This window comes from Ambystoma mexicanum, chromosome 12, assembly GCF_040938575.1.
Source record: "Ambystoma mexicanum isolate Mex_15411 chromosome 12, UKY_AmexF1_1, whole genome shotgun sequence".
Lineage (NCBI taxonomy): Eukaryota > Metazoa > Chordata > Amphibia > Caudata > Ambystomatidae > Ambystoma > Ambystoma mexicanum.
Genome location: NC_090936.1, coordinates 163,343,159 through 163,370,289, shown reverse-complemented (window position 1 = coordinate 163,370,289; position 27,131 = coordinate 163,343,159). Strand labels below are relative to the sequence as shown.

Sequence of the window (27,131 nt, the reverse complement as noted above, 5' to 3'; positions counted from 1 at the left end):
ATGCTTCTCTTTCTTTATTTTAACATGTGAAGAAAGCTCAGCAGCAAGATATTTTTAGTGCACCTGAGTGCCATAGATCATATGCATAGAAAAAAATGTGCACAAGAAAATATAACCAATATATACAACAAAGTAGTAACATCTCATATGTCCATAAGTCCCTGGGAAAAATAAACTCCATTTCCCAGAAGTCTTGCTGAAAGTTCATCCAGAGGCCACCAACATGTGACCTGGGTTCTCCAATGGGTATCTGAGTCCCCTCATAAACAGTCTAGAACATGATGCAACTTCCTCTTTCTTTGCTGCTCACAGCAAGAGTTAAGTACATCATGTTCTAGAACTGTATTCAAAGTCTGTTTTTGTTATGTATTTCATTCTGTATTTATTACTAGTTTAACGGCCGCAGGCTTTCCAAGTTGTTAATTGCTTGTTGACATGTTCGTCTGAGGAATGCATTACGCGTCCTCTTGGCTTCCGATCTCCCTCTCTCCGACGCCAGCCACTGCTGCCCTATCAGACGCCTTCTCCAGGCAGAAAAAGGCCTTTTTGGATAGGAAGGAAACCCCTTCCACTGATGGACCCTTTTACCCAGAGGAAGAAAACAGGGGTACTAGACCCTCAAGCCCAGAGGGATACCAACAGGGCACTGATCAAGAGGGATATGATTTTGGCAATCAATCTCCTACCTCTTCAGACGAGGACACGCAAACAATAGGGTAACGACCCTCAACTTCAGGGATTGCGGCATCCTCCATCCCCAAGAAGCCAACCAGGGGACATTCTCCTTCTAAGGGGATGTTTATTCCAGAAGACTTAGTACATCCCAGATCTACCGACTGGGAACCGTCTCCGAGAACAGCAGAGTACATCAAAGCCAGGTTACGCAAGCCCCTGGACAAGGAGGTTAGAGCGAGACTCAAGGCAGAATGCCCATGACAGGAAATTCTGGGCAAAGTGGCCCCGACGCCGGAGTTAGACTCCAAAATGATTACTTTTCTAGGAAAGAATGTCAAAGACCCACGAAAGGGCATAGATCGTGCCTGGAGGTACTGTCAGGACAAAGTATTGGACGTCACTGGTCCTCTAGAGAAGAGAATGGACCAAGCTGATGCAGCTATAGCTACAGGTGACCCTATCGATCCAGTAATTCTCACGGGCTGTGCCCAAAGAGCCATCTGTTTGCTGGGTAACGCCAGCTGTGCCATATCAGTAGAGCACCACAAAGGCATCCTCTACATGATTGACGCCAAACTAAGTGAATTAGCAGACACCGAATCCGGGACCGCGACCTAGGGTCTGCTCTTCGGCGATACCTTCACGAAGGAAATGTCTACATTTGTTGGCTCCTTTACAGCTCTAGACAAAGCTCAAGCCGCCATCAAAAGAGTTTTCTCCTCTAAAATTTTCTCCAGGGCCGGACGAGGTAGAGGTCGCTCTTCCGGCCGATACTTTTTTGATCGAAGACCTCAACAATCCAGGGATCAACACAAAGCCTGGCAGGATCGCTCAGATACCTTCTTCCCTTCAAGAGGGCGAGGAAGAGGTTGCGGTTGGAATAGAGCCGCACAACACACAGCCCAGCATCAAACCACAGGTCAGTGTGCTTATAGCAGCGCCAGCATCGCAAACGCCTATAGGAGGGAGGCTAGCACTTTTTGCGCATGCATGGGATTCCTTATAAGGGGGACACATGGGTCAGAGACACAGTTCGCGGTATGCGCCTAGAATTCTTCGCACAACCCTTTCAAGTAGGTTGTCCTGCCCCAATTACGATGTCCGAAGCCGACGAGGAAGCGCTGGACAAGGAAATACACAGACTAGCTTCAAAACAAGTGATTCGCCCCTGCCAAAGCCAAGGAGGTTTCTTCAGCCCCATATTTCTGGTACGCAGAAAGTGCACCCGTTGATATACCTAAGGGCTCTCAAGGACTTCATTATTTACCGCCATTTCAAAATGGAAGGGATTCACATGCTCAGTGATATCCTGAGACCGAACGACTGGCTTATGCGTCTGGATCTGAAAGATACATACCTCGCGGTGCCCATACATCAGGACCATGCAAGCTATCTGAGGTTCTCTTGGAGACACCAAGACAAGGAGTTCACAAGTTTGAAATTCGGCCTATCCTCAGCACCTTGGGCTTTCACCAAGCTCCTGAGACCAGTAGCAGTGCATTTCTGGGAACAAGGCGTCCGGCTGATAGTATACCTGGACAATATTGTCATTGCACAATCTCAAGCTCTGGTAGAACAGACCAAGCTGGCCACAGACCTGCTACAGTGTCTCGGATTCCTCATAAATTGGGAGAAATCGATCCTTCACTCATCCAGGAACCTAGACTTTCGAGGATTTGTAGTAGACACCGAAGCTGCTCAGCTCAGTCTCCCGACGGCCAAAATTCACTCCACCAGACGGGAGATTCGCAGACTCCTAGAAAAGGATTGCATATCTCTTTGAGAGCTAGCTAGGGTAATATGACTTCTCTCCTCTTCTATCCAAGCTATATTTCCCGGGCCTATTCACTACCGGGAATTTCAGAGACTAAAAGGCCAGCACTTAAGACACAGTCTCTCTTACTCCCAATGTCCAACGCTCTCGCCAGAAGCGAGAACGGAGCTCAACTGGTGGCTCACACACATGGAAGCCTGGAACGGCCGAGCAATCTTTGGATATGCTTCGGATATGCTCCAGATATAGTGATAGAGTCAGATGCCAGGCGCTCCGGTTGGGGAGCGAGATGTGGCCCGGTGGCCACAGGAGGAACATGGACGCCTCAGGAACTCGAGATGCATATAAACTGGCTAGAGCTCCTCACCGGCTCTTTCGCAGTACGCTCCATTGCCAGAGACAGATCAAGTTGTTATATCTTGCTGAAGATGGACAACATTTCAGCTGTGAGACACATCATCTGGGTGGCACCAATTCACGGCACCTAGCAGAACTAGCCAAAGACTTTTGGCATTTCTGTCTAGAACACCGGATTTCGGTCACGGCGGATTAACTCCCAGGCCTCCCGAATGTGATGGCGGATTGGTACTCCTGGCATGCAGTCGATTACAGCGACTGGAGGCTCGACAGAGAAATCTTCCTTCGCCGCCAGCAGGCTTGGCGTCCCATGTCCAAAGACCTGTTTGACTGACGCCTCAACACCCAGTTACCAGTGTTTTTCAGCTGGAAACCAGATCCAGCAGCGACTGCCGCTTTCCTGCAACATTGGACCTAAGGGGTACACTATGCCTTCCCTCCCTTGAACATGATTGCGAGGACCCTGGCGAAGGCCTGTCACGAACAAACAGAATTGGTCCTCATAGCCCCGGTCTGGATCTCTCAGACCTGGTATCCAGTTCTTCTGGAACTTTCTTCGGATTCTCCAATCCTTCTACCATGATTTCCCGATATCCTAGTGGATCCATCGGGGCAGCATCACCCCCTACTCCTCTACGGATCCCTGATCCTAGCAGCCTGGAGGATTTCAGGTCAACATGGAGAGTTCCCGGCATGTCACACATGGCGGTCAGACTCATTGAGGAGAGCTGGGCCCCCACTACTCACAAAAGATACTCCCACTCCTGGAGGACCTGATGCCGAGACAAAGGATTACATCCAGTTTCAGCACTTATAGAGGAAATTCTAAATTTCCTAGCATCCTTAGTTGAGAGGTCTTGCTTACAGGACAGTTAACGCCTACCGCTCAGCTATTTCAGCAGACCATGACCTCATCCAAGGGATCCCAGCAGGAGAGCATCACCTTGTTTGCAGCCTGCTCAAGGGTGTCAGACTTACAGTTCCGCCTCCGTCCCGCTACGACAAGCTTTGAAACGTTAAAGTGCTAAATCTTTTCCTATCTTGGCCAGATAATAAGGAGTTATGCCGCACTGCTCTATCCGGAAAACTCACTACACTGCTCTGCCTTGTCTCCTGAAGGAGAGTTTCTGACGTCAGAGCCCTCGACCTAGCGGGCAGAACCTTTTCCCCTGATGGCATCGTGTTCCATATACATAGGAGAACGAAATGCAACTCAGGGGTGATTTCTTACCCCGCTTTTAGGGACCAGCCCAAGCTCTGCTGAGTCAGATGCCTGAAGGCCTACGAAAAGGTTACGGCTCCTCTTAAGACCTCACCTAATGGGCAGCTATTGATAGCTATGGGCAAACCCCATAAAGCAGTTTCCGCTCCAACCTTAGCACGCTGGGTGCGGTAGACTTTAACCCAAGCAGGAATAGATACTTTGCACTTCGGAGCCCACTCCATGAGAGGAGCCATGGCTTCCAAGGCCTTTCAGGTCGGAGCCTGACTGGAAGATATCATGAGGATGGCGGACTGGGCAGGTGAATCTATATTCAAGCAATTCTACCTGAAACCGGTAGAACAGCTGGCTTCCATCGTGGTAAGTAAGCTTTAAACAAGCATAATGTGAGCCTCCGGTCTTGACATAGAATAAAGATTTTCCATAATAACTCACTAGAAAGTCTTAATTCTATTAAAGACACAGAGGCGAGCATTATCCCACCTGGTGAGAAATGAAGCATGTATCACACTTGATAATTATTATATACATCACTAAGGCTAATTGATCATTTTGAATGTATGTATGTACCTCAAAACACAATTTCTCTCCCACCCCACTAGGGGAACTAGGGTTGTAATATACATGAAGTAATTTGAGCTCTTTATCTCTCTTGACAGCGCAACAGACATGTCCGCCTAATCCGCAGCACGTTTCTATCTTCTGCTATGACATGGCTTCAGTTGCAATTTTTCTATGGACGGCCAAGTTTGCAGCCTCGAAAGAGGAAGTTGCATCATGTGCTAGACTGTTTATGAGGGGACTCAGACACCCATTGGAGGACCCAGGTCACATGTCGGTGGCCTCTGGATGAACTTTCAGCAAGTCTTCCGGGAAATGGAGTTTGTCATTATTCCCCAGGGACTTATGGCCATATTATGAGATGTTACTAATTTGTTGTATATATTTGTTATATTTTCTCGTGCACCTTTTTTCTATGCATATGATCTATGGCACTCCGGTGCACTAAAAATATCTTGCTGCTGAGCTTTCTTTACATGTTAAAATAAAGTAAAAAGCATAATGCTCCCCTCCATGCCTTTAATAGAATTAAGACTTTCTAGTAAGTTATTATGGAAAATCTATGATTTCAGTATAGGAAGTCAAAGGCGAAGTTAACTCTACTGCAGGTATATAAACCTAACTGTTTCTAAGTTGTAAGATTAGGGTTAGAATGTCCCAATGTGATTCAATAGCCATAGGCAAAAAATGTGGTGTTCCCAGTAAAGAATTTCATAGAGAGTCTCTAAAACGAGAGGAGGATGCAGAGTTCCTGTGATGCAGTGGAGCCTTCTGAAGAGTTCCAGCAAAGGAGAGGAGGGTTTTGGTGCAGCGTTTACAACAAAGAAGCTCTTAAGTGAAACGGGCATGCCCACAAAGTGCAGGAGCTGCAGAAACCGAAACCAAAGGAATAGCCAAGTCATTTGGCTCCTTAGAGGACTAACACAAACAGCAAAGGTGCCACAGACAAGCCGCAGCAGAGGATGCAGTGTCCCAAGGTGGTGCCTGGTTTCTCAGATCTGCTGTCCATGGATAAAGGGAGACCAGAGCCTTCCGAAGAGGCCCAAGTGAGAGCTATGATCTCACAGCAGGCCAGGAGGAACCCCATTAGAGGAACAGCTGCAAGGATGGCACTGGAGAGGCACTGTTTGGGAAATTTCACAATACACCATGTCTTTGGAATGGAATGGGGCCTCTACTCCACAGACAGGATGTTAGGCAAGATTGTATGCAGCACCCTTAGGGTGCACTACAACAACCCTGACCTACTTGCAATAGTCGTCCAACCTTTGGTATAAGTCTGTACTACACAGGTTGGTAGTGTGGACGAGTAGCCAGGCTTATCTCAAGAGGGGTCAAAGTGAGCTGTAGGGGAGTTACACAGATTCACAGTGACAAGTATTCAAGCAAACACTTACACACAGGGTTTATTGATAAAAACAATTATAAATTTACCAGTAAGTTAATGTAAGCCGCCTTCAGAAGGAAGCACTGTAAAACGCCACACAAATATACTTCAAAACTATACACTCTTAAATTCAGAATCAGTAAATACTGATTTATGATAGCATACAGCAGATACCTACATCCACAGTCGACTTAAATAGTTAGGGTGCTGTTGACATTAATGTATTACTGTTGCCATTCAGAATTAGTTTAAGAGCAAGTCAAAGGAAACGGTTATTAGAGCAAACAAGATTCAACAATTATTCTTAAACAGGCAAATACTTTCAGATCCCCCAATGAGAGTCATTCAGTGAAACAGGCTAAGCCAAAGTCAATAGGCAGAAGTCTATATGAGCTGAAGCACTTCTTTGAAGAAAAAGGATGAATAAATGTAGGGCCACAAGCTGTTGGACTTGTGAGTAGTAGAAGATGCAAGCAACTCTACAGCAAGAGGTAAGGTTTCTAAGACTTTGTACAGTATCTTTAAAATGAAAAAAATATGCAGCAGATGACGCCCGTTTGTGTGCAGATCTGCAGATAGCACTGTTCCTGGGCCTGAGTCCTAGGGACAAGAGGGAGGATGTTGGGGGAATCCTGCACTGCACTTGGACGGTTGAAACTTGCAACTGGCAAACTTCAAATTCAGTGGCTGTTTGGCGTTTCAACTCCTTGCGTCTACCGCAAATAGCGACACTGTGGTTCCTGGCTGTCGAGATGGACTTTCCTTGCTTCTGGGATCCCGCACTCTGTTGAGGGGGGCTCAGGCTCGGTCAGTCCTGCTTCCTGGGAGTCCGGAGGATCTTCCTGGAGCTCCTGGACAACTTAAAAGCAACACACACACCAACTGGTGTTCCACTCGCTGGCTCTATGGTTTCCAGCAGAAACTCTGTGGAAATTCAACCAGCTCCGAGAAGGATGTCCAGGTGGCTTACTTTGGAGTTGATTTGTCCCACCAACTCAAGCGGAGAAGTCTTCCTTGCAGGAGCTTCTCTGTCGATACAAACTTGGCGTTTCAGCACAGCAGCAGGGCTTCACCGGGCAAACCAACGGTCCAGGAGTTGCAGCAGGCGTCCTCTTCAAGTTCTTATTCGGTTCCTTCATCCAGTGGTCGACTCTGCCTTCCAAGCCAAAACACTTGCCTTTTTTTCAGTTCTCTCCCTTTCATTCCAGCCTAGCTGTCCGTCACCCAGCAGGGTGGCTGTCCTTGCCGGACAGTCAGCTGGCCAATCATCACCAAGTGCATTTGGGTCTCCAAGGAGACTAAGCACAGGGAGGTTCGGGCACCTCCCTCACTTCCTGCCTACCCCAGACACCCTGGAACCAGAGGAAACGCAGCTCGCAGTAAATGCACACCACAATAGTTAAAACAAAACCACTGCCACCAGCCATTCAGTGTGGAAAGTGCAACATAAAAATGTTACATGAGAAGCTAGACAAAAGGGGCTACTAGGTAACCCCTCCAGCACCCTATTCTAAGATAGTGTGTGCTGGGTCTAGAAAGTTACAAATGTAAGTAAAGTCAATTTCACTTTACTGCCCTGGGAAACATTAGTTTATCCCAGAGAAGGTATTTAAACCTTGGGGAATCTAAAAGACTTACCTGTGCCGCTCCACTGTAGGTGCTGTGACACACAATGCAAAAGATGATGCCTATGGAGTTTGTCAGGCTCCATAAACAAAAAGAAACACAAAGCTCAGAAATCACATTAAAATACATGAGAGAGTGGGACAGGAACAAGTTACTTATCTGTAACTGTTCTCCACATGGGTCTGGCATGGATTCACATGCTCATGAATATTCCCCGTCGTTAGGCTGGGAATCCTCGGTAAAGAAAAAAATCAGTTCACCTCTGAACTGCCTTTCTCCTAACAACCAATCACTGGTCTCTGGGTCATACTGCCCCCAGCCAATGACCGCCCTCTACCTACGCCCCTCCTCTGGCAGCCATCTTTAGATTTGGTAGCACGTAAAGTGGCAGTAGGACCAAGAGAAGAGCAGCAAAGGGGTAGGCGGGAGGGTTTGCATGTGAATTCATGCCAGACCCATGCTGGAGAACTACAGTTACAAGTAATTAACTTATTCCTTCTCCAGAATGGGGTCTGGCATGGATTCACATGCTCATGAATAAAGAATACATAGCAGTACACACATGCACAACGACGGGAAGTGGCAAGGCTCAGCATTAAGCATCTCAACATTAAGCATCTCTTACCTCCTCACCAAGCCCACCTTCAAGCAAACAGGTTGCGCAGCACAGCTTGGCCGACTCTTGACTCCTCCCTTGAATCCCGGTCGATGCATTAGAATCTTGTGAAGGTGTGCGTCGACCTCCAAGTAGCAGCCCTGCAGATGTCCAGCAGGGACACACCAAACAGGAACACCGTAGTTGCAGCAATCACTCTGGTCGAATGGGCTCTCAGACGGCCAGGCAACAGTCTGTTTGCCACCCGATGACAGTGGGTGATGCAGCCGGAGTGCCACCTAGAAATGGAAGCCTTGGAGAGGGCCTTCCCATGGCCAAAGTTCACAAAAAGTTGACGTCTTCCGGAAACCCTTTGTGCGGTCCACATAGAACTTCAGCGCTCTAGCCACATCCAGCGAGTGCAAAGCCCTTTCAGCCAGCAACAAAGGCATCGTAAAAAACACAGGTAACACCAATGGCTCTTTTAGATGAAAGTCCGACGGCACCTTGGGCATGAAGATGGTGTGCGTCCGCAGCACCACCCTTGTGTCGTGAAAAGTCAAGTAAGGTGGCTTAAAGCACAGGGCCTGAATCTCTCCCACTCATCGTGCAGAGTTGATGGCCACGAGGAACGCTGTTTTTCACAACAAAAACTTCAGCGGTGCTGAGTGCATAGGCTTGAATGGAGGGCTCATGGCCTAGTCAAAACCACATTGAGTTCCAAGCCGGGGCCGGGGCCTTCACCGGCGGGAAGGAATGGAAAAGTCCTTTGATGAACTCCTTGACCAGACAGTATGACCAGAACGACGACCGTCCTGGAGATCTGGTGTAGCGGGAGATAGCCACCAGATGAACCTTGACGGGAGCAGGACGCAGACCAGCTTTGGCCAGCTACAGTAAATACGGCAGCACCTGCAGAGCCATAATTCGTAGAGGGTCGATCTTCTGTGCATGGCACCAGACGGCAAACCTCTTCCACTTATGTCTGTAACATTTCAGTGTAGACTAAGCCCTGGCCTTGGAAAGCACCTCCTTGCAGTCTGCCGGCATATCATATCCCCCAAACTCTAGCGCTGCAGAAACCAGGCCTGCAAGTTCAGCGACCCTGGGTCGTGGTGCAGAATCGTGCCTCCTTCTCTGGTGAGAAGATCTGCTGCCACCGAAGCTTGACTGGAGGGGACCCTGACGAGTCCAGAAGGTCCGGGTACCATATTTGTCTCGGCCACATCAGTGCAAGAGGAGCATCCTGCACCGGGAACGTCCGAGTTGATCGACTAGTCGAAAAAGCAACTGCAACCGAGGAAACGCATATAGGAACAGGCCGCCCCAGGGAAATGAGACTGCGTCCCCCATGCTCCCTGGCTGGGGAAACCTGATGGCGAACCTCCGGCACTTGGTTTTTGTCACCGTCGCAAACAGATCAATCTGGGGATTGGCCCATCGTCGGAACAGAAGATCTGCTTGGTCCTGCCTGAGCTCACACTCGTGGCAAGGGCACAGCTCCCTGCTGAGGGAGTCGGCGACAGTGTTCTTCACGCCTGCCAGATGAAACAGTATGAGGAACATCCCCTGGGCAACGGCCCAGTGCAATAGGTCCTGCGCCTCTCTGGAGAGCGCTGGGGATCTGGTGCCCCCCTGCTTCCGGATGTAGAACATTGTGGTGGTGTTTTTCATGAAGACCCGTACCACCTTGCCCTTGAGGGACAATAGGAAAGACTTGAGGGCCCAAAACACTGCCCGAAGATCCAGTACATTGATATGCAATGACTTCTCCTTCGGTAGCCAAAGGCATATTGCGTGGAGACTTCTGGTGTGTGCGCGCCCCATCCTTCCAGGGAGGAGTCCATTGTGACCGTCTCCTGATGAGATTGGGTCTGGAAGTCTGCGCCCGCCGACAGAGGCGCGCGGACTTCCTACCACCGTATCGCTCGATGGAAATTCTCATTGAGTGATCCTGTCCTCAAAGCTTCCCGATACCTGGATCCAACGGGTGTCGAGGAACTCTTGCAGAGGGCGCATCCGTAGCCTGTACAGCAGAATGAGGTATATGCAGGACTGCATCATGCCGGAAGGGACTTGATGGACCTCACCCTTGCGATCTTCAGGGCCAACAGCCGTTGTACCTTGCCCAGGATGGCCACTATCCTCTCCTCCGACCGAGATGCCAGGCACGACACCGTGCTGAGCCGAGACCCCAGAAACAGTGCGTCTTGCAATGGTATTGACGCAGAAGAGCCAGAAGATTTCTTCCTCACCACCGCAGAGACCACCGAATCCGGGGAAGGATGGGACATCAAACACTTGGGTGCAGAGTCCGGCACCCTGTACTTCTTTTCGTACCGGTCCCTCTTTGCCGGGGCCGAGGACGGGTTCTTCATAAGGGACAGTCCCTCATCCCAAATGTCGAACAGCAAGATCAACAGCGTTGGTACAGGAAAAACCTTTTTTTTCTTTTCCTCAGGAGTCCCTTGAAAAAGGTCAGAAGCCCCATAGATCATGGCATGGATTAAGCCCATCTCGTCGGGTGGTGAGGCTCTGGGCGGCGGACACGGGAAGTCTCCTAATCCGCAGTCGTCTGTGCCCGTCGTTGCCGTGTCGGGTCCGTATTGTCCCTCGGTGGAAGGGAGGGGGTCGAAGGGTGACAAGGCGGAGGAGGGTGAACTCTCCTCTTCTTGGTAGGGGGTGGACCAGATGGCCCCAGTGCCGCAGGATCCTCCGGTGGGGGATCTTCCATCGGTGGAAAGGGCATCCTCGTCCTAATCTCCGAGCACAAGGTCTGAAGTGCCTGGAGAATGTCCACTGAGGTGGCTGAAGTGGGAGCGACAGAGGCAGCGGCGTAGGGTTCTCCAAATCCTCTGCTCCTCCTCGTCTGTCTCGTCGCTACTCCCGACGTCTCCCTCGTCGGTGTCCTTGCTGTAGGACTTGGCCTCAACAAACATCTTTTCCAAAATGATCTGGAGAGTAGAAAGCTCCTCCTCAGAGGAGATGTCCATGCCCTGCAGGACTATGGTGCACCCTCCTCTGCGACCAGGGGAGACTGTTTCAGGGAGATGATGGGCATCGCCTTCTCCCGAGTCTTCTCAATGAGTTGAAAATACAATTCTGTCCTGGCAGGCAGGGAAACTCTCACCTTGGGGGCCGCCCCTGCGAACCCACAGCCTTCGCTAGGGACGTCACCACTCCTTCATTGGAAGGCTTTGTCGGGTGAATCTGGGCCTGCATGATCTGGGTCGAGCTGGAGGCCTTTACCTTGGGGGGAGGGTCAGTGCCCCGCTCCCCCTTGGCCTTCTCCAACTGGCCTGTCTGAGGCTTCTCCAGAAGCTTTCCCGGCTGGTCCGACTGCCTCTTCTTCGCCGAACCAGAGCGTTGGCTTGTGGTTGAAAAATCTGAAGATGGCTGCCAGAGGAGGGGATTAGGTAGAGGGCAGTCATTGGCTGGGGGCAGTATGACCCAGAGACCAGTGATTGGTTGTTAGGAGAAAGACAGTTCATAAGTGAAACTGAAACTGATTTTTTCTTTACCGAGAATTCCCAGCCTGATGACGGGGAATATTCATGAGCATGTGAATCCATGCCAGACCCCATGCGAGAGAAAACAGTCTCTCTCATTCCAGGTTAAAAAAAAATCCAGTCCTCAAAATCCATCAAAGTTGCTGGGAATCTCCAAGGTAGAGGGAATTGGCACATTTCTGAGAATTCTCCCCAACACAGTAGAATGTAAGCAGAGTGCCTGGAGGAGGACTTTTTGTATGCCCAGCAGCTTGAAAATGTCGCCAGAGACTGAAACACAGCAGCAGCAGTTGGGTCATGGGTTGCAGGCAATCGCCCTTCCAGGTAGCAGCTGATGGCAACCAGCTTCCAAGGATATCTCTCTCACACACTCACACACACACACACACACACACACACACACACAGTGTTTGGCACGATTGTATGCAGTACCCTTTGTGTGCACTACAACAACCCTGACCCTCCTGGTAATAGGAACCCAACCTTTGGTAGAAGTCTGTACAACACAAGTTTGGTAGTGTGTTGAGCATCCAGGCTTGTCTCAAAAGGGGTCAATGTGTGCTGTAGGGGAGTTGCACAGAGATACACAGTGACAAGTATTCAAATAAACACTTGCGCACAAGGTTTCTTGAATAAACAATTATGAATGTATCAGTCAGAGTAAGCCTTCTTCAGAAGCGAGCAATATAAAAGCAACACACAAATACACTTCAAAACAACACACTCTTAGTTTCTAAATCAGTAAAGACCCTTTTGGAATGGACCACAGTCACAACCTACACCCTCAGGTAACTTCAATAGCTAGGGTGCTGGGGACATTAATATCACTGTAGTATTTAGAACATTCTTAGGAATTGGTTAAAGAAAAAGGTTATTAGAACAAACAAGAGACCACAAATATTCTTAAGCAGGCAAATACTTTTGGATCCCCTAAGCAGTCTCATTCAGGGTAATAGTCTAAGCCAAAGTCAATGGGCAAATATTTATATGAATTGAAGCACTTCTGGTAGGTAAGTGGAAAAAGGTCTTTGCGCAATGTTTGAGAAGTCTTTCAAGCATAGAAGAATCAAATGTAGGGCCACAAGCTGTTAAGGCTTGTCTGTAGGAGAAGATGCAAGCAACTCTACAACAAGAGGCAAGCAACTCTACAACAAGATGCAAGTTCTATCAGACTTTGTACAGTACCTTTGGATTGAAGAAAAAATCAGCAGATGACTCCTGTTCCTGTGCAGCTCTGCAGATCTCACTGTTCCTGGGCCTCAGTCGTGGGGACAAGAGGGAGGGCTTCTGGGGACTCCTGCACTGCAATGGGACGGTCACTGCTCGCAACCGGCAATCTTCAAATCAGTGGCCGTCAATGTTTCAGCTCCTCGCGTCTACCGGGAAGGGGCAACACCGCGGTTCCTGGCAGCCGAGATGGACTTTCCTTGCTTCTGGGGTACCGCACTCTGTTGAGGGGGCTCTGGCTTGGTCAGTCCTGCTTCCTGAGAGTCTGGAGGTTCTTCCTGGAGCTCTTGGCCAACTTAAAAGCAACGCACACAAACTGGTGTTCCTCTCCCTGGCTATTCAGTTTCCAGCAGCAACTCTGTGGAAATTCAACCAGCTCCGCGAATAAGTGCAGGTGGCTTACTTTGGAGTTGATTGGTCCCACCAACTCAAGGGGAGAAGTCTTCCTTGCAGGGGCTTCTCTGTCAATGCGAATTTGGAGTTTCAGCACAGCAGCAGGGCTTCACCGGGCAAACCAATGGTCCAGGAGTTGCAGCAGGCGTCCTCTTCAAGTTCTTCTTCTGTTCCCCCGTCCAGTGATCAACTCTGCCTACCAAGCCAAAAGCCTTGCCTTTTATTCAGGTTTCTCCCATTCATTCCAGCATAGCTATCAGTCACCCAGCAGGGTGGCTGTCCTTGCCGGACAGTCAGCGACCCAATCACGACAGAGTGCATTTGGGTCTCCTAGGAGACTAAGCAAAGGGAGTTTCGGGCACCTCCCTCACTTCCTGCCTCAGCCAGACATACTGGAGCCAGAGGCGGGCTTCACTTGTGAATCCTGCCAAAGACAAAATGAACAAAGAGACCAAACCTGGTTTGGCACGCAGAGTAAATCTCAAGAAGGACCTTTCCACAAGGAAATGGCGAAAAAAGAAGACCTGGCCATTTTGACAAAAATGGCAACCTTGGGTGCTTTACTGCAGCTGCGAACACAGCCCATGGTAAAAGCACACCACGGTAGTTAAAAGTAAACCATTGCCACCAGCCATTCAGTGAGGAAAGAGTAACATAACATTTTTACATGAGAAGCTGGACAAAGGGGATACTAACCCCTCCAGCACCCTATTGTAAGATAGCATGTGCTGGGTCTAGAAAATTACAAATTTAAGTAAAGTCAATTTCACTTTACTGCTCTGGGAAACAGTTTATCCCAGAGAAGGTATTTAAACCTTTGGTAAATCTGGAAGACTTCCCCGTGCCACTGCGCTGAAGGTGCCGTGTGACACAATGCAACAGATTATGTCTATGGAGTTTGTCAGGCTCCCTAACCAAAAGAGAAACAGAGTACACAATCACATTTAAAATACATGAGAATGGATTTTTCTCCAGGTAAAAAAAATCAAGTCCTCAAAATCCAGCAAAGTTGCTAGGGGTCTCTAAGGTGGAGGGAATTAGCACATTTTTGAGAATTCTCCCTAACACAGAGATTGAAGATCCAGTGTGTCAGTGCAGCAGATTCAGTGCCTTTTCTCTCAGCACTCCCTACAGGGATGTCTGTAGTAGCAGCACAAGGCCCTGATGAGGAGCCTTTCTGTACCTGCCAGGCTAGGAAGGGAACACCTTTTCAGGTTCCCCTCTAGTCAAAAAAGCAGGAACCTGGACACGAAATGCCTTCGGTGTGCAGTGCTTACAGGAATTCCTCTGGACGCCGCCTCTCAGCAACAGTAGAATGAGATCCAGACTCTCGACATGAGTGGCAAACAAGTGGGGTCTGGCCTTCCCATACAAATTTTAAAACACCACACTACTGGTTTTAGTGTGAATTTATCAAAAGGTGTTAGTCAAATTGGCCTCAAAAGAAAAAGAACATGGAACTCTAGCGGCCCTGGGTGTTCAAATCAATTGACAAAAATGGGCCATATTGAATAGAGAGCACAAACAAAGGGCCCATCTAGGAACAACAATAGACTAAGTAGCTGTTTGACTGTTTGCAAGGCATTTCTAAACAAAGTTCATGCAGTCATCAAAGCAGAAAAAGCAAAGTAAATGCACAAATCACAATGTAAAGTACACTCACGAACAAAGATGGATACAGAATTACATAAACATCCAATATAAAACAGCAACCGTGTTCCAAAAACATAATCAAAAGCAAATTCTTTGAACCCAGTATCATGCAGAGTTCATACTGAAAGTATATCAACAACCCACAAAACTGGATCCTAATGTAATCAGATGAGGGCACGTAATCTAACATCTATACATTGCATTCTTCGGCTCTGGGCCAGACGCCACTTGTTTACCCGTTTTTTTATGCCCTTTTGGGCCTTCACAGAAGATAGGGCTACCCCTTATGTTTACTACTCTCAACATGATAAGGCTGTGGAGGATACATTTTGATACACATTCAGAGCCACAGATGAACAGGGAAGGCTCTCCCTGTACATTAATCACACACCATGCACCTATTGAGTATGGGGCTGCTCTCCAAGCAGTAGAAAGCATCCCATATACAAACATTTGCAAGCAAACACACCTACTTCCTCCCGGTCCCCTCACCTGACAGCCAGGACACGTTTTCAGCCATGAACACACATACCCGGTATAAACCAGTGCATACTAGTGGCAGGCTACTGTGCTCTCCCAAGCTGGTGATGCACATAGCACATGTCCAGATATGGGCACATTCTCTCTCCAGTACAAAGACTGCAATGGTAAGGAGGAAGTCCCTCAGGACTTTGAGGAGAATCGAGAAGGGAACAAATCATTTTGATCCTTTCAGGGTATTCGTAAACACTCACGTGGTAAGATTTCTGTGCAGCCATTTTACACAATGGATTAGAAGAACCAATCTGCCACCAGCCATTGGTTGCCTTAGAAAGGGTCATATTAAAAAATGTTAGAGAGTTGCAGTGCCCAATGAGACTAGGGATTAAGTCCCATTGGGGATTACAATAGTTAAGACTCCAAAAAGGAAAGCTACAGCAGTAGTCCCATTGGGTCTCCAGTTTTACCCCAACTTTGTGAGCAGTCTGGTAAAGAGGATTAGAGTTTATAAACCTGGCTTAATAGGGAAAAAGAAAGGGAAGCAATTTAGGGGACAGAAAATTTACTTCTGCTTGAACAGCACCACAGAAGGGTTGAACAGAAGGGTTCACTAGTGCTTTGGCTGCTGGTTTCAAAACATCTTCTGACTGTTTGGTCAGGCTTGTGGAGAGAACTCGACAAAGGGAGAAAACAGCTTCTTTTCAGATTTGATGGCACAGAAGGATACCTTACAAGCAGCGGACAGGAGCAAACATTGTGGAGACCCTGGACAGGGTCAGCAAGTGCTCAGGAACAGGGAGGATGAACTTCGATCGCTGAAGGGTTTTTATTGTTGAGGGAAAGCAGGAGAAGGTTGACTAGTTCCAAGCAGAGGAGGCAGGACTCCACATTTGTTCTTGATCCAAAAATAGAAGGTGCAGCCGAGAACATTCCCACATGCATGTGGGTCGACTGCCAACAGGCGAGCAAAGGAGAACAGGGTTTCAAAGTGATTGGTCCCCCTAGTCTAAGGGAGGGAGGCACTATGTTCAGGTCTGTTCAGTAGAGTTGAAAGCAGACTTTGCAACACAGTGCTTAGATGGAGCGAAAGGTGGCGCAGCAACGTCCACGAGTGGCTCTTTGGAAGTCCTTCGGCTTTGGATTCTTGAATCCTGTTTATGTCTACACCCTAACCTTTTCATCCGAAATTCAGGCTAGAGCCCAGCCGTCCAATGTATAGAAGAGACCTACAACAATCAAATAGGCAGGGGCTGTTCAATCATGGAAATCCAGCTATCTCACTACCTGCCCAGAAACAGGTCATACAATAGCTGCAATCTGTACTGGGACCAGACAGTCGCAAGACATAGTTCAAGCCTGTGCAACCACACAACACAGACGGGAGTCCAAGGCAGGAATCCTGTAAAAAAAAGACTCCACTTCTATGGATGTTTCCAACTACAAAAGGGAATAAAATTGCCAACAAAGGAGTTGGCACAACACCAAGGTTTAAAATACAGGGGCGCCCGTTATGAGTGTATGAGATGTACAAGTAGTGCAACAGAAAGTGTAAGAAACTGTTCACTGCCACCGCCCTGCTCTGTGTGTGCTAGAAGCATGAAGGACTGCTGAGGGCACCATAAATGAAATGAGTTGAGCAGGTGAGGGTAGATGAAAAGGCCTCACCCACCACAAAAATCAGTCAAAGTCCTAATTCATTAACATTTGCATGGGCTGGGGGCCCAACTGAAGCCTAAGGAAGACCGATGCAAAAAGAAATCTTTTTCAGCACATTGCACAGGATCACAAATGTGTCGACTGTGTAAGCGGATGAAGACATTGTGCAAAAGAATGGTCTTGAAAAGGCTTGTAATTGATTGGGTAGAGTTCAGGGTGACTGAGTGAGGGGTGGGGGGTCTTTAAGGTCATGGCCTTGGCATCTTGCTCAGGACCCCTTAAAGCTATGAGAGACTCTCGAAGTAAGTTGTGAGGATGTTGAGGGCTTTTGAGACTGCTCTGTAAATGGACAATGACATCACCATTAGGGTATTGTCCCATTTCTTTGCAAAGCTTGTCACCCTACGTGGGGTGGTAAAGAGTTGAGTTATCAAAGAAACGGCCCTTCACATTGTCCTTTGCCTCCAGAAGGAGCTCAGAACCTAGGAACCAGACCACTTTGTGTACATCCAAGACCAGTTACATCCCTCTGTCTGCCATCTCCATGTGTCTGGCCACAGCGTTTACCAGCTGGCGCACCTCCGACAACTCCACCAAAAATGGATCCTCCCCATCTGGTGGACGTAGGGCTCCAAGTAAGAATTTGGGGGCAGGTATTTTGGGAAGTTCAGTCAAACCTCTTTATAAGGTAATACAATGGTATGCCGTCTATTGCACGCAAACTAAAGATCACAGGCATCGGCCTACATGAGAACGTTCAGGGGCTGATAGGCCCCAACAGCCAGAAGAGGGAGTGAGTGGGTGCGTGTAGAGGGGCAGCGCGGGTGGGTGTGTGTAGAGTTGTGTGGGTGTCTCTAACGAAAGGAGCATGCTCGCGTAACGAAATGTGCAAGGAGAGGTGCGCGCGTGAAGAGAGGTGCGCGCGTGCAAACATACACATGCGTGTCTGTGCAAGTCGTTGGCTAGACACTAGTGGTTTTCCTTGTTCATCGGAATAGTGTGGCCTCGCCAAATCTGTCCACAGGGTGGATACTGAAAATCCATCCTAATCCGTGCCTATTCAGGACAACAAATGTGCAATATAGAAACCAAGCACACATTAATTGAAAAGAAATACAAATCAAGAAGATTTAAGAGCAGTGTCTTACCATAAGGAGCCCTCCCCGCCAATGGGTTTATTAATGGCGTTGGATTACCACTTCCTTCCCTTCGGTTTCGGTCTGCTAGTGCTGGAAAGTCTGAAAGGTCCAATCCCGTAACATTTTCACTTCCATCTAAAAGAGAAAAGTATTGAACTGAAACCTTTCTGTTATCTATTACATGTGCAAACATGCTTTTAGGATCCTGTTCACAATTGATTAGCATGTCAAATAAAAAAATTGTCAGAGTGAATGGAAAATGCAAAGCATGCAGCAGGGAAGTGGTCTTTTGTCCAGCATATTAGCATCAATAAGCATATTTTGGTTAACACAGAGTATAATATTTTTCATGTTAAACTGACAAACTACTGCCCCAAATGAAGCATATGCCAAGTCTAAATGATAGGTTATGTAAAAATGCATACAGGAGCCTTGTTATACTTCCTAGTCTATTGAATACATCAAAGTTATAATGGGTATTTAAGGGTGTCGATGGAAGCAGCCACAAAGATTGCATGGTTTTGGTTATAGACTTCTTAGTGTATAGAAAAAGGTCCTCACTATCCCCATCTTCTAAGAGGGATTTTCCCACCTCAAAACTAACAAAGCGTTCAACAGAATGTCCTTCCAATTAATCTCCACCGTCCTGTGACACAGAATACTTAGTTTATCTTTTAATTGTAGTGTAAGCGATCTAACAGAAAGTTCCTTCTTTAGGAGAATGGCTCCCTTATCCTCCTTCTCGGATAGTGTCCAAAAGAATGTTCTCTTACAACAAAAGTGGTGTTTTCCATCACAACTCTCAGCCCAGGACCAAGAGAATGCCTCCCTTCGCCTGGCATTGCTTGAGACACTTCACAACAAGGCCTGAGAGAATGATTCCCCCTGTTACTGCTTGGCACAGTTCTTTCTCACTGCTTTCAGCCTGGTGTACAGTTTGCCACTCTGGTTTTTTGTTAGCAAAGTCCCAAATGATGTTGGAGTCCCAGACCCTTCTCTGGTGGTCAGTGGTTCTCCCTTTCCCACTGTGATGAGGAAGATTTCCTATAATGCTCTCAGGATATGCTTTTGTGTCCCAGGTCCTTTGATGCTTATACCAAGTAGCATGCTTCCCACTACTGAGGCGAGAGAGCTTCTTGAACGAGCCTACCTTCTACAATCGTTTCCCCTTCATGTTTCCCCATACCTTTCATTTCCTTTTGTGGGATTGTGGTACGTCACCGGGACTTCCTGGGGCCACAGATCTCTCTGGCTCTGCTGGTTCACTGCCGTTGCTCCTCCAGCTGGGTGTTCCTTCTTTCAAAGGTTCAGCGACTCTGCTATCTTACTTCGTCTTCTGCCAGGTTTGCTCCTGAAGAACCCATGTAGGACTGCCAAAGCACTTCACTGGCATCCCTTTCCCACTGGACGTTCGGCAGTGCATGGATCTCACACTGATTCGCCTCCACAGCTTCTGCCATACCCAGCTGAGTTTGACATGGCCGCGCTTGAAAAGGGTAGGCTTGACTTATTTGGTAGTCTTTTGCTCCTTTTTATGTTGTCTCCAGTTCCTCCCATGCAAATTGTAAAAGTCTTTCATCTCCATTAACAACTTAATCCTCATACCTCCTCCGGAACCCCTCTTACCAGCGCTATGTAATTAATTCTGCAGAGTCATCACTGATACCCAGCCTGAAGTGTCCTCCCATGTGGCCAGTGGAAGGCAGTCACTAGCTGATCCTGATCTTGTGGGCAATATTCCAAGGGTGGATCACATGCTGGGAGATGGCTGTCAGCAGAGTGGTCAATCCAACAGGAGAGAAGCAGTATTCTCTTTCTTGCGAGGAAGATGCCTTAATTCCAGAGTTATTGATGGCATGTTGTCATTATTCAGAACCATTTAATTATAAAACTCTGAAAATGAATGTTCAAACAAAACCATATTCAGTCTTCATGTATAAATGATGAGCCTAGAACATTTCCAACATCTGATGTTTATCGTGATTGTTATTTCAACAAAACTGTACAACCATTCAACTTAAAATCAGTGGAAACTTCTCTAGACAAAGTCCACAGAAAGCCTTACGTACATAGACTAGGAATAGGAGCAAGGAGTCAATGTGGAGGGAATATGGCACCAAGTGTAACATGCAGTGTAATTGTCAAGATCCAGCTGCGTGGGACATTTAAACCTGGAAATAGTGTGCAGCAGGACGAGGGGAGACGTGGTCTTGCAGAACAGCAGTGGTCCTATCAGCGAATGGCTGACATGCCAATGCAGGAGCCAAGAGAGAATCTCCTCAGTAGGCGAAGTTAGCACAAAGGACCCTCCTCGCAGCAGCCACACAGTGAACCGGTGAGTCAACCTAAACGTGTAGGCTGCCCCGGGACATGCAAACACATTAATGAACATTTGGGAAGCATATTTGAATACCGACCAAATAGAATTGAAAAGCAAAGGCAAGTATGGTACAATTTTCCTGATATGAGATGTCAGTTGGGGGAAACCTGGAACTAGCATTTCCAAAGGACATTATAAAAGAAACAAAGTGGCAAAAGTGGTACAATTCTGATATGCAATGTCAGTTGGGGGGAAACATGGAACAAGCATTGCCAAGAGAGATTGAAAGAAAAGAAGACACAGAGCCTGAACAAACCCTCATATGTGGGATGTCAGTATGGGGAAAATTGGTAAAAGTAATAACTTAAATCAACAAAGTTGGACTATTGAAGAGGTACAGTTGTATAAGGAATGTGAATGTTGCAGGGGGACCCAATAAGAGCATCAGGTTGTGAATCTTTTTGGAAAGAACTTGCAGGAGTGTACACGAGGGGATCTGCATGAGGCAAAAGGGAGATATTCATGGCATGAGAGTAAACTAGGATATAAAGAGATTCAGTGAGGTTTCCTGGCAGTGAAGTATATCAGGAAACACATTTTTAACTGGTATGTTAAAGAGAAACTGTCATATCAAGTTGTTGTTTAAGTTTAACATTTTGTCAGCCAGAGAATTGGAAGAGACTCTTCTTTTGCCATACTATAGCCATTTTTGGAGAAAAGACATTTGTTTAACCATCCTGAAAATTAGGAAAAACTTTCCTTTGCTATATTTCAACCAGGGTTGTGAAAGAAACATTTGTTTTGCTATCCTGAGGAACGTATTCGGTGAAAGACAAGTTAATTGTTTTTAAGAGACTATTGCTGAAACAGAACATTTTGAACAATTTGCCTGAAATAATCCAGAGGAAGTGAACCCCTTCCCCCCCCCCCGCCTCTGACTCCAGGATTGTTTTTGTTGAAGTCATATGTTTAAGTTTTTGCACATTTTAGTTGAATTGAAATACGAAACATTTACCTTGGACTTTCTTGATTGTGTAGGTTAGTGTGAGGATCAGATTTAGTTTGGACACAAGGTCAGCCTGCTTTGGTTTCAGTTCCATAGGAATGGGAGTTTGTTTTAGGATAAGGAAACCTAGGCATAAACAACTTTTTATTAATAAATTGGTTGGCTGATTTTGAAAATATTACCACTTAGTTTCAGCCTCTCATTTCTGACCCCTCACAACCAGCACAGTGAATGACCATCGTGTCTCCTGTGCTCTTCCTAATCCTCGTACTTTTGGCTTTATCCCCTATGTAACAATGCATAGGTTTGTTGTGAATGTAGTGCTTCTGAACATTGGGGCAGGGTTAGGGAATGTTGGGGAGTGACAACATTCAATGGTCTGTACCCCATGTGATCGTCCTTGTACTCAGAGGGGAACTCCCTCCTTAAGGAGGTCCTCCCGTATTAACCATCCGTAGGGGGACTATTGAGTAACAGACGCACCTCCCTAACCTCATAGAAAAGGGCCCCCCCTTGGGGAGAAGTGATGACACCTTGTGAATCGTCACAGTAGCACCATGAAGAATTGCATTTGGCCACATGCTAAAAAGTAAATTAGCCTCGAAATGAAACTTCAAATTTGCTTGTGGGGAGCCAATTGGAATGAATCTTACCTTCTGCAGCAACTTCTACAAAGAAAAAAATAAATTAATGCTGGGAACATCGACATTGTTTGGATGAAGGTATGTGTCTGAAAGTAAATGCAAGGGTATAGTCTACCACTTCACTACACATAAGTGAAATTGCATGTGTGGCTAGGGCCTTTTTCCCTCAGTTGTGTGTGTCACACTGCTGAGGGAACACGCCAATAACGGCGCCTGAATAGAGAGAACGCGTTTTATTGAGTAAAAGTAAAACCCAAGCCTATTGCATGGAAATTGTTTCAGGATGGTGGTAACACAGGTTCTTGGGAAACTTAGTCCTTGAAGCAGGATTTTGTTTGTTTTTTTTGCTTTAATTGATGTACAATTTTTACAAAATATTTTTTCCATAACAAGTCCACTGTAAGTCAATCCTTTTAGTTTCCCTACAATAATTACATAAGCCCAAAAAACTGCTACATTTCCTTCACAGTACTGGGTTTAGGGGCCACGCGTACTGTCGCCGCCATATCTGGTAACATCTTTTCCCCATTGCAAAAATTAGTTGTCCTAAGTATAGAACCTCCTGTTGGCTATATTATAGCTTCTTTTTAGCTGCCTTGTACCCCTTGTGAGCCAGCAATTGCAATAATGCAACAGAATCCCTCCTGCACTGTTGTTCATTTTCACTACATACCAACCAATCATCGACGTACTGGGTGATGGTACTAAGCACCAGACTTCGATGCAATCTGTACTTGTTTCACATCTCTCAGTAACCCAACATCAAGTGGCTTAACAGTCCATAATTTTTCTGGCACATATCGCATGTCCTCAAAAAATAAAGACTGGGTCACCACTGCCATCAGGAGCCACTGTACCTTCCTATAACGCACCATGATATCACAGTGAATGCAGATTTCCAAAATAATCTCCCCATTTTGCTTACTGTCCTCAAATAATTCATCAGTCATTTCCTTTAATTATACTGTCAGGTCTACACATAATACTGCGCAGCACTCGCACCCGTCCTGGTATGTTACAATCAGGACTACTTTTGTCTGACACTACTAGCCCTTATACATCTAATGACAATATTGCGCCAGCCACCATCTGAGGTGGCACCATGGATTGGAAAATTAAATCTGTGGGCATTGGAGGCACTGCTTTTACTGATACCTTAATACCATTCAAAAAAAGTATATCTAGGACCAAAGGAACCCCATGGACTACCGACTCCCTTGCCATTGCATTGTTTATTACCATTGCTGGAGCTACACACATCCCTGGATTGGAACACACTACTCTTTGATCTGTGAATGATACGGTTATATTTAGTTTACTGTGCAGATCCCTACCCAACAAGTTCACAAGGGAAATCCCGGAATATAACACGGCTCGTACTACCTCCCCTTCTATTTTTTTATCCAGCTCCTCAGTGTATGGAACCGTAGAAATAGCCCCAGAGAATTCCTGTGTGTAAAGAGTTTTACCTGATAAAGGTAAGTTCCCCTCCATAATGCATGATTTAGTTGCACCTGAACCAACAATAAATATAAATTGCCCGTTTCCTATTTCCACCTTCACCTGGTCTCCTCTTCAGGGTGTGCGGTTATCAATAGGATTGGACATGCAAGTGCTCTCTGTGGGCTGTCCTAATCAGAATATGGATTTGTTCTGGGAATGAAAAAAGGCCACCCCCATCATTATAACTCCTTGGAATGGGGAGTTTGTTCCTCCTGCCATCCTGTTAAAAACAGTGTTCCCTCGCCCTGCTGTAGTGGTTGACCATGTTGCCCTTTCCAGTCAGCCCCATAAGGGAACCGATTCTGACCCCCTCGCCCAATTTGCTGTTGTCCCATTCCTTCAGGCCCTTGAAATTCCTGCCCTGGAGTGATGGCCCATAATAAAATCCCATCCCAAGCCTGTTCCTGCATTCCCTTGCTTAATGCCCCCATTTCCCACAATACCAGCACTATGATGTTCCCAATACTCCTCCGCCCGGGCCCTATCCTCCTGGAGCCTCTTGCTCCTCAAAATCCTCTGCTTCCCTTTGGTGCTCCTTCAAACTGCCACTGTGGGTTTGGGGTACTGTCCCCACCCACCCCATTGGCCCTGTCCTCCTTCACCCCATAGTGCCACAATTGTGGCATTCCCAATTTGTTGAGCGTCTCCTGTCCTTTCCCCCAGAGCCGTCGCCGTCACTGGTGCTTGGATGACAACATTATTCAGTTTCTTTTCCATTAGTTTTGCCTCGTCCGTTTACCACTTCTGGGCTGTCTCCCTGTCCCGCTTCTTGATTCTCTTACAATTGTGGACTATTCTACTTTGCATCTCTGCCCACCCTTTGGCTTCAATTCACACATTTATATGTAGTGCCATCTGGACATCTTATGATAATCCCCTCCTTATGATAAAAAAAGAAAATGGTACTGTTTCAACTCTCCACATTTCCTGTAACTTAAGAATAAACCTAACTGGGTCCTCATCATCACCCATTGTGCACTCCATTAAAGAATGTAAGTCAGGGGTATATGGGTACATCCTTTGTAGGGCATCCCACACTCTTGCACTTACCTCATTAAAGGCTGCTCCATCATGTTCTTTATCTGCAAGACTTACCCCACAGTAACCAGCCTTCGTCCATATGTCACCAGCCTGGTCCCAAAATAAGGCGACAAGTAAACTTTTAAAATCTCCTAGTGCTAAGGCTACACCTGCCGTTTGTTTTTCAAATTCATAGATCCATTTGCTAGCTTTGGCTATAAGCTGGGGGAGAGCTTTAATTGAATTGTGTCCATTTGAGGCCATGGCACATACTGTATTATCCCTACTCTCATGTATAAGAGCATCTGCATATCTATGGTATTGTCTACCCCTTTAATATTCTTCTGATCTTGTGCTACCATGATAAAATCTGGTCTATTTCTCGGTCTGTCCCTCCTCACTGCCTCTTTATGGCAGGGACAGGTTTCCCACCACCTCCTATCCTTGAACAACTCCTTGCCCAGCCTCTTCATTATTTCTACCACCTTGATCTTCCCCTCCATTTTTCCTTGCTTGTTCTACTCGTCCCAGGACCGTCCATACCCTCTGCCCATCTGTTTCAACACAAACATTTCTTATTGCCCCAGGGTTGAATCTAAATAAAGAAAATCTGACTTCCAATCACCTATTTTCTTATTTCCGCGGATACTTCTTCAGGGTCTTGTAACTTGACCAACCTTTCCCACAATGCTCTTAACTCTTTGTCTAGGTCTACTTGTGGACCCTCTGGGTACACCGATGCTAGGGGCATATCAGCGCTTGTGGATGGGTTATATGGAGGTGCAAAAGCTCTTCAGACTCACCCCCTCCTAGTTGCTAATCCGGTTGTCACTCGGTCTACCACTGTTGGGCTATAGACTGGGTTTGTATACCCTAATGCAGGTTTAGGTGTTACGGAGTATATGCACATACATTGGTTCTCTTTTTCACCTTCCTGATCTTCCATATCCTCAAATAATTCCCAAATCTCTCATTTTTGGGGATTTGTTCCCTTTATATTTTGCTGCTAAAAAGACGGTCATTTTTTCTAGCATGTTTCTGTTATGGGAGCCCTGCTCTGGCCAGGACATCTCCCCTTCCTTTGTTTCTACTATCCATTGTTTATTTATTCTGTCACAATACAGTGGCAGAACCCTATGCATGTGTGTGCATCCCTAATACTTCACTTAGACCCTACTGCTATGCTGCACACGCAGCTATTTTTTTTACACAGAAATACAGATCAACCCACTTTCTGCCTCCCCTTTAACACTTGTTCCACTTTGATTTTGCACGCACGCACACACACACCGCGACTCATTCACCTTCCTTCCTTTTCTACCACAAAAGACCGCAAGAGAAAATATACGCAAAAAATAGACTAAAATCCAGGCCCATTACTTATACTGAGCCACTACTGTTTTCCTTGTATCCTTTGTAATACCAACCATCTCTCTTATCGTCATAAAATAATAAAGCGTGGTACTACCTTCTCCACCTGTTATGGCTGAGAATCCCTTGCCTCCCAGTCCTCATAATCTGGGGCTCCCTTTCATCTCAGTCTTTTATATGAGGCTCGCTCTTTCCGATTATAAAAAGTAGAAAAACAAAAATACGCACCAATTTCAATACATAACCCACCTCCTATCCAATCTACTCCTTAACACATCACCAGAAATCCTATCCAATCTATTCCTTATCACCAAAAAGTCCAATTTCATAATAGATCACCAAAAGTCCTATTCCATAATACATCACAAGAAAGTCCTATTGCATCTATAACATTGACCTTGTACAGCATCCACATCACCAAATATTTTGTTTACATCACCATATCATACATACATGTTACCATGTTATCACTTGCAAGAGTATACTCACATGAGCGTGGTTCACTAGAGTTTTCGTCCGTTACGAAGTCCCCATGATGGCCTGTCTTTCTGGAGCCATGCCCTGCCTTCAGTGAGCGGAAATTATTTCTTTTAAAATGGCTTCTACTAAAACCGCGCAAGAAACACGTGTTTTTTGATTTAGGGGACCGATCACTATAGATGGGCGTGGCTGAGTGGCCTGGGGCTTCGCAAAGTACGGGTGCAAAAAACTAAGATCACGTCTGGGTCACCACTGAAAGGTAGCCCAATTTACATGGGCACCCCTTAAGTATACGGGTACCCCTAATCATGCCCACACTAGATTAACGTTCACGCCTCTTGGGAATTAAGGCCAAGAGTCTTTATCTTGCAAGGATAACAAGTTTAATCTGTACAGAAATGAGGATTCGGGTGAGGGGGCAAATAACACTGCTCCCCGGCCAGCATTCTATGCCTCTTCCGTGGCTGGCTCCTGTAGACTGGTGCCAAGGAGCAGCCTTATATACTGCTTAACTTGGTTACTGGACACTGATA

General features: G+C 46.7%; 1 protein-coding gene across 9 annotated transcripts in view; it reads right to left on the bottom strand.

Moving 5' to 3' along the window:
• CNOT2 (CCR4-NOT transcription complex subunit 2) overlaps positions 1–27,131 on the bottom strand; it is a 1,422,938-nt gene that overhangs the window by 468,468 nt on the left and 927,339 nt on the right. For all 9 annotated transcript variants that reach the window (XM_069628237.1, XM_069628243.1, XM_069628241.1 and 6 more), the window contains one exon: positions 18,264–18,389. In XM_069628237.1, the coding sequence (XP_069484338.1) occupies positions 18,264–18,389 (126 nt within the window). The remainder of the gene's footprint in view (positions 1–18,263; positions 18,390–27,131) is intronic.